Below are 15,984 nucleotides of genomic sequence, written 5' to 3'. Positions count from 1 at the left end.
TCAAATGAAAGTGTTCGTATGCTACTACATTGTTGGAGAACATTGGTCGATCATCTAGCAGGATACAACAACAATATGATTAAAATAGTAACACAGTGATCAAAGAACAATAACATCTCATTTTCCTGTCACCGAAAATGCTTGAAAGTAGAAAACATATTTTTATGTGTGTTAACCATTTATGTTTACACATTTTAAATAAGCAATTCACACTAAAAATGAGAAGTTCGAATTATAGGGCAATTATCCAAGAATCAAAGGATAATTAACGCATAATATTTTCGTTCATTAACACATGATGTTCTCGTTATGTATATTAACCATTAGGACTCTTGTTGCGATTATAATTTTGCTTTCCTTGAGTCCTTGTTGGAAAATGAGTCTAATTCTCATCGCATAAATCATCTAAAACAATCAAGAGTTTTATCTCCTACAACTTTTCTTTTCAATTAACTACATTTAAATTATTGTTTTTGCATGGTTTTGAAGTCGCTGATTGGATGCTGCTAACTTCCCTCGTAGTCTTGAGATCCTAAATCCTCGTGAACCAGAGATGTCGAAACTTATTTATTATATAATAATTGAATATATATAGTTTCAGCTTCTAATAGTAGTAGCCATAAACACATGCAATTATTGGTTACAATTCCTCTACTTATATAATAGTTTTAATTTTTAATATGAAAATTATTTAGACTGAATTTCTACTCCAACTAAAATTCCTAGTCAATCTCTTGCTCAAACGTTATATATAACTTTGAAATCTTTGGAATCAGCCATCTTCCTTCACAATTTTCTGCTCTCTTCCCTCTTTAGTTACAGCTTAAGGTTTGAAGATGGGACTTGTTCACAACATTGTCGGCATTATCGGGAATGTCATCTCTTTCGGTCTCTTCCTCTCGCCAGTGTAATCACTCTATTCCTTTTCAAGCACTTTGTCGTATTTTTTCTATTGAATTTGAAATTTTAGCTAACAGTTGTTGTGAATATACGCAGGCCAACGTTTTACCAAATATATAAGAAGAAGGCAGTAGAGGAGTTTCAGCCATATCCCTACTTGGGCACTGTGATGAACTGCCTCATCTGGATGTTCTATGGTCTCCCCATTGTTAAAAATGACAACATTTTAGTGTTGACCATCAATAGCGTCGGCCTTGCCATTGAACTTATCTACTTATCCGTCTACGCCGTTTATGCTAATGATCGCAAGAAAAGGGTACGTACATGTGAATCAAACACCCTTCTTTTCTTTAATATTTAATGAATGCCTATGGTGACTTACATTGTGTGTGAATAAATTGTGTAGGTTCTTGATGGCTGTACCCTCTTTTTGTGAAGCAGTTTTGACAGGAATCCTTGTGGCCGTGGCTATGCTGTGCCTGCACAGTCATAGAGTTCTATTCGTGGGAATTATAGCTGATGTTTTCAACATTATCATGTACGGTTTACCTTTGGCCATATGGAAAAAGGTTTTCGATACAAAGAGTGTGGAGTACATGCCTTTTTGGCTCTCGCTGGCTGGCTTCTCTAATGGCATCTGTTGGACCATTTATGCACTCATCCAGTTTGATATCTTCATCCTGGTAAAAAATATAACTTAATTTAAACTGATAGTATTATAATTTTATCATTATTATTGTTAGATTTGATCCAAATTCAATTCAACTCAATTAATAAGGATATAAATTAAAAAATTGATTAAACTAAAAAATCTAGTTTGATTAAAGTTATATATTAGGTTGTCCATGAGAACTCCTCTTAATTATATTCTTCTCTTTTCGACATTAGTTAATTTTATTCTATTTTTTCCGTTATTTTTTTGAAAGAGTTTTTCATGTTAAATTTTGGTATCTATTTTATTAAACGATTATTATTTATATAATTATATTCTAACAATTATTATAATATTAACTCTCATTTTGCAGGTTTCTAATGGGCTAGGATCCATCTTAGGGGCAATTCAATTGGGTTTATATGCTTACTTCTACTTCAATGGAAACGATAAAGCTAAAGACCAAGTGAAGAAGCCGTCAGAGCTTCAGCTCTCTGATCAACCTCGTGGAACAGTCTGAATATTTAGACCCTCTTTCTATTTTACTTTTTTTAGGCTAGGTTTGTTTTAGGTTTAAGGCTGTGATATTTTTATTTGGATATTCTTTTTACTAAATTTTCTCTTTTTTAATTTCCTTTTACTCTTCTTCATGTTTATTGTTGCACAAATAAAATTTAATCCAATTAATTTTTTATATATTAAAATGTAAATGATTATGATTAAATCGACATTTACCCAAAAATTCACCTTCCAATCCCAATTGTCTAGATTACATCCTCAATAGAAAGATCATATCCTCATAAATAGAATAACTGGATCAGATTCCACTAAAATAAACATTGGTTTTTCCGTATGGTCATGTTGGAGGCCTCAAAGGCCACCTCTCAGATTCCTCAACAATAGTAAATTACTTAAAGCAATAATCATGCTTAATTAGGACGATTATAAACTTCATAACTATACTCAAAAAACCATAATTAGTACACTACCAAAAAAATAATATATACCCACTAGGAAGTTTCCTCAATTAGTAGGGTCATGTAAAGTAGTACACTAGTACTCGATACATATTCTATTAGTGGGATCGTATTTTTATTAGTGCCTCATCGTGCAAGTTAGAGGAGCTTAGGGTTAAACCCAAAGGGCACCCACTCGTTTAAGCATTGGGACTAAGGATCTGTTAAGATGAAGACTCATGACTTCATTGGCTCCACCAACAAGGTCACCACCAATGAAGACAGCCGGAACGGAAGGATTACAACCGAGTCTCGAGAGAGCTTGTTCGATTTCGCGTCCTCTAGGGATCTCATCGAGCTCGTGAACTGCAGGGTCGACCCCGAAGTTGTAAAAAAGGGTTTTAATGGTGTAGGACATGCAACATGAACTCTTGCTGAAGATCACAACGGGCTTCTCGGAAGCCAACTTTGTCACTCTCTCCATTTGATATTGTGGAAAACAATGCCGAAAGATAGCAAGGAAGAGTTGAAGAAATGAAAGCTAAGGTTTTAAAGTGGAAGGGTAAGTATATATTACTTGAGGATGTTAGCTGTGATTGTGCTATGCTTTGAATCCTCAACAAGAACTGGTTTTTATAGGGTTTTTGAGGAATGTACGTGGTGTTTGGTCGGCAAGAAAATAAAGCTCTTCTTTTCTGGGGAATTTAGAATTGTTCGATTAGGTCATAAATGAAAGCAAACAAATCCCTTTTTTCTCACCATTGAAATGGAAAAAGAAAGAGCAACATCACGAATCTCTCTTTCCATACGGATTACGTGTTGTTTGTACTGTGAAACGTTAACTTTTTTTTTTCAACTCCAGGGTTTGATTCTCGTTCATCTTCAAAATCTTTACTTTATCTGTATCAAAAACAAAAGTATTCTCTTGGTACACATTAATATTTTGAATTACCATTCTATGCCTTGTATCATAGATCATATTTTAATGATTCGTGCGTCAGACTATTAAGGAAATATTGATTTTTTTCTAAACAATCCATAAATTTGATTTTTTTTTTATGGGAATGCTTGAATTGGATCACCATATCTGGAGCTGTTACTATCACGAAAGCATCTAATGAGTTGGAGAAAGATGTTGGATTTATCCCATTGGGATCTTTTAATTCTTTCTGTTTGCTGCTACAATCCCAAAAATGCATCGAATAAATTTTTAGATATAACTTTGAGTTTATTAGATATCATCTTTTAACACCTTTCATCATTCAATCATTCTCTCACTTTTATTTTAGTCATTAGAGTTCTAAATTCTCTAATTTAATCGCTCTATTTTCGTATTACTCCTATTTTATTGATGTGATTTATTTATTGGTAAACTATACCAGAGACCACCCAATTATGGCCCTGTTTCATTTTGACCACTATTTTTTATTTTTTGTCAATCAGACCATCCAACTATTTAAATGCATTCAACCAGATCATTAGTCGTTAACATTTAACGGAAGTGATGGTGTGTCAGTTAATAAAGCTGGTATAATTACACATTTGGTCTTCGATATTTATACATTCTTTCAGTTTGGTCATAATTTTAATTCAGTTTGATAAATTTAACCTCCAATTAGGTGTTGACATGTGCCACTTCTAGATTGGAGGATATTTTATTAATTTTAATTATATATTTTATTTTATTTTGTATCCAATCATGTGGTGACACATGTCACTACCTTATTGGATATAAAATGTTAAAAATTCTCAACTTGCTCTTGGGGTGGATCAAACCAACACCCCCACAACCCCTTTAAGGGCATGCCAAAATCGCTGGGCTAAGTCCCTCAATTGATATTGTATTCCAACATTTTATATATAATATGTTCTAACATTTTTTAGACAAATACTAACTAATTAAGCAAAAGGGTACTTGGGTAAAACAAATTATGCTTTGGACACAATTAAAACCCCCACATTTCTTATTGTGCTTGCTTTTTCCACTTTTAGTTTCTTTCTCGTTCTTGTTGTAATTAAAGGTAAGAAGAAAAAAGCTCAAAAACTTCTCTTTTATATGTTTATGTATTTGTAATCTTTTTTTTTGCTTATTTTAATTATTACACTGATTTATTTTTTTCATAATTATTGGAAGAAATTCATGTTTTGGTTTGGAATTTGAAAATTTTTGCTTCCATAATTGTAACATCCCGAAATCTGGGTCAGTGATTAAAATGAGAATTTTTGAAATTTGGTGATAAAAGTAGAATAGTTAAATAATTTAATGACTTATTGGAAATATAGTTGAAGGTTGTTTGGTAATTATTTAATGAATTAAAGGGTAAAATGGTCAATTGACAAGTAAGATTTTTATTTCCCTGTATAAGATAAGGGAACCACGTGGAAGAGGAGAGATTTCTCTAGAGTTCTATTCTTCTCCTTTCTTCTTCTTCTTCTTCTTCACGTGAAGCCATAAGCAAAGGTAAGATCTCTTGTTGGTTGATATTTAGCCGAATTTAAGATTGTGTTTTGATCATTAGATGATAATTAAGCTTAAGAAAAACTTAATTTATCTTGAAACCGTAATATAAAGGAGTCAAGAGAGATTAAAGATTAGAAGTTTTTAAAGGAAATCTTGAATGAAAGTTGATAAGTTAAATTGGAAGTTAAATTTGACTTGTCAAGGGTCTAATTAAGAAGTTAGAAGCCATAGAATTGGAATTAAAACATGTTGCAAAGTTGGTATAATTCTTGAGTTACATATGAGGAATAAAATTTTGAAGTTAAATATGGTTTATATGAATATAAATTGGTTTAAGCATGTGTATATGAGTTAAGAACATGAAAGGGGATGAAAGATGAAGTGTTTGAGTTGATTTGAGTGGATTTTCGTACACGAAATGGAATTCTGGGCTAGTGTGCATCGGTACACATTCAACCTGTACCGATGCATCAAGGGTAAATTTCCAGAAATTGTTCAGTGTGTATCGATGCACAGGAAGTGCATTGATGCACCCCTTTAAAATAGAAATATCGAATGCAATTAGTGCATCGATGCATAGGGAGTGCATCGATACACCCCCTTAAGATTAAAACATCGAAGGTGCTTTGTGAATCGATGCATAGGTAGTGCATCGATGCACATGTTAAGGGATACATCGATACACTGTAGAATGTATTGATGCATTTTAATGGGAAATGGAATAAATCGTTATTTCAGTTTATGAAAGGATATATTAAGTACATCAAAAGGGATACTGATAGTATAAATACATGATTGTGTAGATATCGATCGAGAGCAAGTTTCGTAATGATTGAAAGGTTAGAATTGATCAAGAAGAGAAAGAAAGCCATAGGAGTAATTGATAGCAAGTGAGGCCAAGATGAGTGCATCTTATTTTAATATAGGATTATATGGAAATTGGACTTGCGATAAGTCTAATTCCTATAGTTGTAGTGCATTAAGTCATGAATATAAGTATGTGAATTTCCTGATTTGTATGTATTCATGATTATATGTATTGATATGTTTTTGTACGTGCTATATGATTTATGTAAAAATACTATTATGTGATATATGAAAATGTAATGTAAACTACATATAAATGGTGAGACGTGTAAATATATGTACATAGAGAGAAATAAGAGAATCAAATATAATTCATATAATAATGAAATATGAGACTATGTGAATATATGTCTATAAGATAGATTCGGTAAAAATAGGAGAATATGATATAAGTGAGTTTATGAGAAGCGATATGAATTGGGTAAGCATGTATAAAAGTTATATGAACAATAGAAACATGAACTGGGTAAGTACATAGTTAGGTGATCATTTATATGCATTAGTATACTAGAATTATATGATTTAATAAGAATTGAGATAAGCTAAATAAGATTGACCATAGAATGAAATGAGAATAGTATATTAATTAGGAAGCTTGAACATAAGTAATAATACGAACATATAAGATAAGCTATAAGGGGAAAACTCATGTACTTGAATAAAATTATGACATATAAGGTATATGAAATTGAACTAAGTAAATAGATTAGATTAATATATATATATAAGTGAAATGATAGAAGTGATACATGTTTATGTCATAGATTACATGATATAGGTAAATATAATAAAATGAAGCTTAAGCTATATGAGATTATATAAGTTATTAAATATGATATATGTGATTATGAGACTATATGTGAAATAAAATGAGTACATATTTATATGATGAGATGATGAACTATATGAACATGTGAATATATGTCTATGAGAAGACATAAGAATAAGATATAAACAAGGTGATAAGAAATGTGAAATGACGTGTAAAGTTAATATAAGCTGTGTAAAATTGATCTACGTGATTATATGTATATGTGATCCAAGTTATGTGACCTAAGATACGTGAAAGGTGAAAGTGAATTATGTGTCTATGTGAATACGTGAAATGACATAAATAATAATGACCATGTTATGTGTCATGAGAGCTAGGGATATAGTTGGCATGCCAAGAGTCGAGGGTCTACGCGGTCCTTCGGGACATATATGTATTCCTTGGAACATGTATGATGTCTTTTGAGACACATAATTGATCCTTTGTATATGTATATGATTCTTAAGGAATTTACTATGTGGTCCTTAGGGACATTTTATATGGCACTTCGGTGTAATTCTATGCGGCACTTCGGTGTAATTCTACGTGGCACTTCGGTGCATTTATACGAGTTGTGGTGACAGAATTAGTGCACAACCTCAATAGACTCACATATCTATAGTTCTTAAAAGTGTACATGGGCTAAACAAAGAGATAACAATGAAGGTGGTACTGGTGAAGTATATGTTTTTGTGATATGAACTGTATTATATGATTGTTATGATGATGTGCGTATGGTTTGAATGAGTCATATATTGATGAAAAGTATGATTAAAGGATATAAATGATAATAATGTGGATAATAGAATAAGATTAATGATTGAAATAATGTGTGATGTGTATATGTGTACATTATATTATATATAATGATTGTGTGACATCATGAAGTAATATGTTCATACATGTTTAATAATTTAGAGTTTCCTGTATAAATTTAATGCCTCACTAAGTCATAGACTTGGCGTGTGATTGTTTCACATGTAGGTTAAAGAAGCGAGAAGAGAAGCGAAGAAGAGCAAGACAAGTCAGCATCTCCCTTACAAAAGTTCATATCAGAAAATAGATGATTTAAATGTGTTTGGTTAATTTGAATATAATTGCCATGTACTAATTGATTGAGTTGAATATGCTCTGATCGATTTTGATTATTTTGGTCAATTTATGTAAATAAACCGCTTTTATTTTAATGAAAGTTTTAAATTTTCTTTGAATTTTGTCAAGAGTCAAAGTTTGAAAAGTCAATGTGACACCTCAAACTCGTATTTGGGTCGGGTACGGGTTGGGGGTATTACAGTTAATGGTATCATAGCTAAGGTTTAGCCGATTCTAGGCTTAAAGAGAAGTCAAATGAGTTTTAAAAATGTGTACATGCCAACATAAAGTAAAAATTTCTGATCTGATAGTGTAAGGAGTGTGTTGTCTTGCTAATAGAATTAGATTGCTAAGTTATAATAGAAGTATGATTATGATAATTCTGAAATAAAGTGAAAGGTGATATTCCTGATTGTTGTAGCTAGTCACTTGCCCTGGCCAGGCAGGATGAAGAGCGGACACCTCAGGAAGTGCCTCATAAAATCAAAGGTTGATTTCAGAAGTCGAAATTATATTAGAATAATGATAGAAGATTTTCCTCGTTTTGAATCAAAAAAGTGATGTGAAGTATTCTTATTATTCCTTGGATAAGATAGAATATGGTGAACAAGTGTCACCATAAGAGCGTTAAAAGATCAAATGATACAGTGAGAATTGGTAGAAGAGTTCAAGAATAAGTGTATTAGTGACAAGCGTATAAGATGTATAAAGTCAGAGCTTATGAGTTTGAAACGAAGGGATAGTATTGTGTATAAGCAAGAGTGTGTATATGATAAGGATTTACAGTTAAGATGGAAAGAGTTAGCTATTGGCTAACCAGAGTATGTGATGAAAATGTACCAGAATTATAAGATTATAAGATATTGTTAGGTTAATATAAAAGATATGAAGTGGATCTGGATACAAGTTAAGGATTGATCAGAAGAGTTTAAGAATGTGTATATCGATGATCAGTTTATAAGATAAAGGAAGTCAGAATGTTGATTTTGAACAACGGAAATTACCGGATGTATGAGGATAGAGGTGAAATTGATAAGTTAAGTAAACTAATTTTTAAATAATTTCGATTCGAAAGGATGTATATGATTGGTTGACTAGGGCTTGTGCCTAGATTGGACATATTTTATTGACTAGCTGTCAGAGTAAAGGTGATAGAGTTATAAGATTGGAAGAAAGGATAAAGTTGAATTAATTAATTATGATGTGGATCTGAATATAGTTGTGTATTCTGATCGAATAACTATGATGTAGACAAGGAGAAAAGTAATTTTATGGAGCTTTAAAGAAGGAAAATACAAGTATAAGAGATGGTAAAGAATGAAGTTCTGTATAAGTAAATTGGGTTATCAAGGTTACGAGGATGCAATGAAGATTAGTACACAGAGATGAGTATAGGTGATAGGACAAGAGTATATGAATATGAAAGGAAAGATATGATTTATATATAAGGAGATTTTAATTTGGAATGAATAAAGGAATAATGGAATAAAGAAATGAAAATGATTGAGTTTAATGGATTAGATATGATGAAGGTTATATGGAAGTGTAGATGATAAGTTTGGTATAGAAGTACGAAAAGTGTGCAAGGTGAGGTGAAAAGATTCTTTAAAGTGTATGTTTAATCATATTTGAAGAAGATTTAAGGTTGTGTTCTTGGTCAAATGATGATGGAAAATGAGTTTGGTTATTGTTATAAGGTAATTAGAGATGGATTTATGAGGTTAAGTGATGGAAATTGATGTTACTATCTAGGTGATTAGTGACATTATATGAAATTTTAGAAATGATCAAAGGAAAATACAGAATGGAAGGAGAGGAAAGACATAAATGGATTAAAGTTATTGGTTATTATTTAAATGATAAGTGATAGTAAATGAATGTATAAAGGAAAAAAGTAGTTGAAAAAAATGTTAAGTAAAGGAGGCAACATGAGAACATTAGAAGATATGTTCTTATTGATATGTTCAGTGAAAATTCGAGGACGAATTTTTTTTAAAGAAGAGGAGATTTATAACATCCTGAAATACGGGTCAGTGATTAAAATGAGAATTTTTGAAATTTGGTGATAAAAGTAGAATAGTTAAATAGTTTAATGACTTATTGGAAATATATTTGAAGGTTGTTTGGTAATTATTGAATGAATTAAAAAGTAAAATGGTCAATTGACAAGTAAGATTTTTATTTCCTTTTATAAGATAAGGGAACCACGTGGAAGAGGAGAGATTTCTCTAGAGTTCTCTTCTTCTCCTTTCTTCTTCTTCTTCTTCACGTGAAGCCATAAGAAAAGGTAAGATCTCTTGTTGGTTGATATTTAGCCGAATTTAAGATTGGGTTTCAATCATTAGATGATAATTAAGCTTAAGGAAAGCTTAATTTATCTTAAAACCATAAGATAAAGGAGTCAAGAGAGATTAAAGATTAGAAGTTTTTAAAGGAAATCTTGAATGAAAGTTGATAAGTTAAATTGGAAGTTAAATTTTACTTGTCAAGGGTCTAATTAAGAAGTTAGAAGCCATAGAATTGGAATTAAAACATGTTGCAAAGTTGGCATAATTCTTGAGTTACATATGAGGACTAGAATTTTGAAGTTAAAGATAATTTATATGGATATAAATTGGTTTAAGCATGTGTATATGAGTTAAGAACATGAAAGGGGATGAAATATGAAGTATTTGAGTTGATTTGAGTGGATTTTCGTGCACGAAATGGAATTCTGGGCTAGTGTGCATCGGTACACATTCAACCTGTACCGATGCATCAAGAGTAAATTTCCAGAAATTGTTTAGTGTGTATCGATGCATAGGAAGTGCATTGATGCACCCCTTTAAAATGGAAATATCGAATACAATTAGTGCATCGATGCATAGGGAGTGCATCGATACACCCCCTTAAGATTAAAACATCGAAGGTGCTTTGTGTATCGATGCATAGGTAGTGTATCGATGTACATGTTAAGGGATGCATCGATACACTGTAGAATGTATCGATGCACTTTAATGGGAAATGGAATAAATCGTTATTTCAGTTTATGAAAGGTATAAATACATGATTGTGTAGATATCGATCGAGAGCAAGTTCCGTAATGATTGAAAGGTTAGAATTGATCAAGAAGAGAAAGAAAGTCATAGGAGTAATTGATAGCAAGTGAGGGCAAGATGAGTGCATCTTATTTTAATATAGGATATGTGGAAATTGGACTTGCGATAAGTCTAATTCCTATAGTTGTAGTGCATTAAGTCATGAATATAAGTATGTGAATTTCCTGATTTGTATGTATTCATGATTATATGTATTGATATGTTTTTGTACGTGCTATATGATTTATGTAAAAATACTATTATGTGATATATGAAAATGTAATGTAAACTACATATAAATGGTGAGATGTGTAAATATATGTACATTGAGAGAAATAAGAGAATCAATTGTAATTCATATAATAATGAAATATGAGACTATGTGAATACATGTCTATAAGATAGATTCGGTAAAAATAGGAGAATATGATATAAGTGAGTTTATGAGAAGTGATATGAATTGGGTAAGCATGTATAAAAGTTATATGAACAATAGAAACATGAACTGGGTAAGTACATAGTTAGGTGATCATTTATATGCATTAGTATACTAGAATTATATGATTTAATAAGAATTGAGATAAGCTAAATAAGATTGACCATAGAATGAAATGAGAATAGTATATTAATTAGGAAGCTTGAACATAAGTGATAATACGAACATATAGGATAAACTATAAGGGGAAAACTCATGTACTTGAATAAAATTATGACATATAAGGTATATGAAATTGAACTAAGTAAATATATTAGATTAATATATATATAAGTGAAATGATAGAAGTGATACATGTTTATGTCATAGATTACATATATTAGCTGACCCTTATTCCCATATGTAATGGGGTAAAAGGGAGGTAGGATAGTAGGTTATCCCCAACGCCAGGTTAAGAGCAGCTTCCGTGGGAGACCTCCGAATTATGAAATGCCCTCTGTGGGACTCGATCCCACGACCTCAAGGTTAAGAACCTTGCACTCTACCAACTGAGCTAGATGGTCATTTCTTATGTCATAGATTACATGATATAGGTAAATATAATAGAATGAAGCTTAAGCTATATGAGATTATATAAGTTATTAAATATGATATATGTGAAATGAAATGAGTACATATTTATATGATGAGATGGTGAACTATATGAACATGTGAATATATGTCTATGAGAAGACATAAAAATAAGATATAAGCAAGGTGATAAGAAATGTGAAATGACGTGTAAAGTTAATATAAGTTGTGTAAAAGTGATCTACGTGATTATATGTATATGTGATCCAATTTATGTGACCTAAGATACGTGAAAGGTGAAAGTGAATTATGTGTCTATGTGAATACGTGAAATGACATAAATAATAATGCCCATGTTATGTGTCATGAGAGCTAGGGAGATAGTTGGCATGCCAAGAGTCGAGGGTCTACGCGGTCCTTCGGAACATATATGTATTCCTTGGAACATGTGTGATGTATTTTGAGACATATACTTGATGCTTTGTATATGTATATGATTCTTAAGGAATTTTCTACGTGGTCCTTAGGGACATTTTATATGGCACTTCAGTGCAATTCTACGTGGCATTTCGATGCATTTATACGAGCTGTGGTGACATCATTAGTGCACAACCTCAATAGACTCACATATCTATAGTTCTCAAAAGTGTACATGGGCTAAACAAAGAGATAACAATGAAGATGGTACTGGTGAAGTATATGTTTTTGTGATATGAACTATTTTATATGATTGTTATGATGATGTGCGTATGGTTTGAATGAGTCATATGTTGATGAAAAGTATGATTAAAGGATATAAATGATAATAATGTGGATAATAAAATAAGATTAATGATGGAAATAATGTGTAATGTGTATATGTGTACATTATATTATATATAATGATTGTGTGACATCATGAAGTAATATGTTCATACATGTTTAAGCATTTAGAGTTTCCTTTATAAATTTAATGCCTCACTAAGTCATAGACTTAGCGTGTGATTATTTCACACGTAGGTTAAAGAAGCGAGAAGAGAAGCGAAGAAGAGCAAAACAGGTCAGCATCTCCCTTACAAAATTTCAGATCAGAAAATAGATGATTTAAATGTGTTTGGTTAATTTGAATATAGTTGGCATGTACTAATTGATTTAGTTGAATATGCTCTGATCGATTTTGATTATTTTGGTCAATTTATGTAAATAAATCGCTTTTATTTTAATGAAAGCTTTAAATTTTCTTTGAATTTTGTCAAGAGTCAAAGTTTGAAAAGTCAATGTGACACCTCAGACTCATATTCGGGTCGGGTACGGGTTGGGGGTGTTACAATAATCGCAGATCCTTCTACTCTGTTGTTTGATTTTGCTAAAAAATGTAATCATTGAGAAATTGTTTACTGTTGGAATATAGTCTTCTTTAGGAAGACTTTGAATTCTGGGATATTTTAGTTTGGGATTCTTTTTATTTTATATGGAAACTTTGTTCAGGAAATTATTTATTTAGATCTGTTAAATCATTCCCAAAAAATAAAGTTCATATTCGATTGCAAATTTATTTTCCATTTTACCTTACTGTAATTGGTTTTGATGATGCTAATTTGGTGCTCTTTCTTGTGATAGAACCCTAAAGAGATAGTTAAAAGAGGGGAAAAATTGTGCTAAGGAAATGCGTGGAGGATAATGGAGGAAGCAATGGATGCAACCACTGGTGTCATCAGTGCTCTCAAGTGGTTACTCCGATCATGGAAGTTGAGATTAAATGCTCCAAGGAGTGTCTTATTTTTCTTTACCATTGGTTAGAACATATTATATATAAAATGTTGGAATACAATACCAATTGAAGGGCTCAACCCAACGATTTTGGCATTCACCTAAAGGGGTTGTGGGGTGCGTTCGATCGACCCCAAGAGCAAGTTGAAAATTTTCAATATTTTATATCCAATAAGGTGATGACATGTGTCACCACATGATTGGATACAAAATAAAATAAATCAAATAATTAAAATTAATAAAATATCTTACAATGTAACAGTAACACATGTCAGTACCAAATTTGAGGTTAAATTTATCAAATTGAATTAAAATTATGACCAAACTGAAAGAATGTATAAATATCGAGGATCAAATGGGTAATTATACCAGTTTTATTAACTGACACATCATCACTTCCATTAAATGTTAATGGCTAGTGATCTGATTTAATGCATTTAAATAGTTGAGTTGATTGACAAAAATTTAAAAATGGTGGTCAAAATGAAAAAGGGCTATAGTTAGGTGGTCTCTAGTATAATTTACCCTTTATTTTATTTATATTTTACTATGAAATAACATATTTTATTAATATTTTTCACTGCACAAAAATTAAAATACCTAAAATCCAAATCCTAAACTCCAAATTAACCTTCCAAACCTAAAATCAAAATAAAACCCAAAAACCTAAGGTTCCGTTTGGTTTCAAAAAATATTGGCTATTTTCATTTTTCTTATAAAATAGAAAACGTTGAAGAAAACGTGTTTGGTTGTAAAATTAGAAAATGATTTATGAAAAATGAAAACAAAAATAACTGAAAAAATGAAAACATAGAAAAAGATGTTTTTAATATTTTCATTAAAATTGTTTTGAAAATTTGAAAAATAAAGAAACATGATATCTAGATTTTTAATTTAACTTACACAAACTTATATCATTCTAACAATAATTTTTTGATTTAATGATATTTGAAATCCTCAAAATTTTATAAAAAATAAATATGTCCCCTAATATTTTTTACACTCAATTTAGTCATTAAATTATATTTTTTAATAATTTCATTTTTTAGTATTTTATATTTAATAAATTGAGTATCTTAATAATTGTTTATATTTTATATTTTTAATCTAAATAATTTTTTATTTTTTAAATTAAATAAGTCCTCAAATATTTAATAATCAATTAAATCCATCTATCACATTATCATCAATCGAGTACTGCCACAATAGTATCGTGAAATGTCACATCAAAATTATATATTATCATATAAGTTTATGAATTATCATGTAAGTGTAACGTTTGATTCTAATATTCAAAGGGTTATATTATTTTTTTCTAAGTTTAAGAATCATATTTGGTGCAAAAAAAAAGCGTTCAAGGACTACACCATTTATTTTCCCAAAAGTTTGAGGTTTTCAATTACCACTAAACATATATTTTTTATGTTAATGACATTTTTTTGTGATATTGCTTATGAAAAAAATTTTGTGTATATTTTAAATTAAATTAATGTCCAATATGTATTAACATTATATTTTTATTATAAACAAAATAAATTTTGTGTTATGAAAGTTCTTATCAATTTTATTGTTTTATATTTACATAATTCACATGTTAAATCTATGTAATGATTTTTTAATAATTATAGTTTAATTTAATTATTTAATAACTATTTGTTTATTTCTATTTTAAAAAATTAGATACAACATACATTTTTACTATTTTAGTTTTGAATTAAATCTTTCATTTATATGAACCAAACATGTTTTCTAATTTTCAAAAATTTGAAAATTAAAACTATTTTCTAAAACAAAAACATAAAATGAAAATAAAAAATATTTTCTAGAACCAAACGGACCATAAACTTTCCCCGTTGAAAACTACTATGTCTCACATGATTTGAAATAAATTTTATTTAGTATTAAATGTTAATAAATTTACCACGCCATGCTAAAAATAATAACAAACTAATCCATAATATCAAAGATTAATCAAAATAAGAGTTATTTGAAAATAAAATAATTAAATTAAATATTAGTGAATAAAATAGTTGACTGATGAAAATATATATGAATTAATTAAACTCTTCTTGGTTTGCGTATAAATAAGTTTCTACTTTAGACAGTTTTGAATTGAATTTAAAACACGGGAAATTCTACAGTGCGTCATTCTTAATATATAATTAAAAAAGTTGTTACAGGTATTTTTATTATTTAAATAATAAAATCGATAAAAAATTACGTAAAACATTATTATTTTTATCTAAAACATCAATATTTTTTAACATTTCTAGTAAAGTGCTCAACAATAACAAAATTGGTAGACAAATAATAAAACCGATAAAAATAATAATGTTTTCGATAATTTTTTATCAATTTTATTATTTAAATAATAACAAAACCGTTAACAATTTTTTAATCGTATATTAAAATT

General features: G+C 30.0%; 2 protein-coding genes across 2 annotated transcripts; one reads left to right on the top strand and one right to left on the bottom strand.

Moving 5' to 3' along the window:
• Positions 1-836: 836 nt before the first annotated feature.
• LOC120146779 (bidirectional sugar transporter SWEET5-like) lies at positions 837-2,072 on the top strand. Its single transcript, XM_039160306.1, has 4 exons — positions 837-907; positions 997-1,226; positions 1,339-1,583; positions 1,926-2,072. The coding sequence occupies exons 1-4, from the start codon at positions 837-839 to the stop codon at positions 2,070-2,072; spliced, it is 693 nt and encodes a 230-aa protein (XP_039016237.1).
• Positions 2,073-2,667: 595 nt separating this feature from the next.
• On the bottom strand, positions 2,668-3,076 carry LOC120150386 (monothiol glutaredoxin-S4-like). The gene has a single exon (XM_039163099.1). The coding sequence runs from the start codon at positions 2,990-2,992 to the stop codon at positions 2,684-2,686; it is 309 nt and encodes a 102-aa protein (XP_039019030.1). The 5' UTR covers positions 2,993-3,076; the 3' UTR covers positions 2,668-2,683.
• Positions 3,077-15,984: the final 12,908 nt, after the last annotated feature.

This window comes from Hibiscus syriacus, unplaced genomic scaffold (genome assembly GCF_006381635.1).
Source record: "Hibiscus syriacus cultivar Baekdansim isolate YM2019G1 unplaced genomic scaffold, ASM638163v2 tig00000218_pilon, whole genome shotgun sequence".
In the NCBI taxonomy this organism is placed as follows: domain Eukaryota; kingdom Viridiplantae; phylum Streptophyta; class Magnoliopsida; order Malvales; family Malvaceae; genus Hibiscus; species Hibiscus syriacus.
This window is presented reverse-complemented; position numbering and strand designations above follow the sequence as displayed.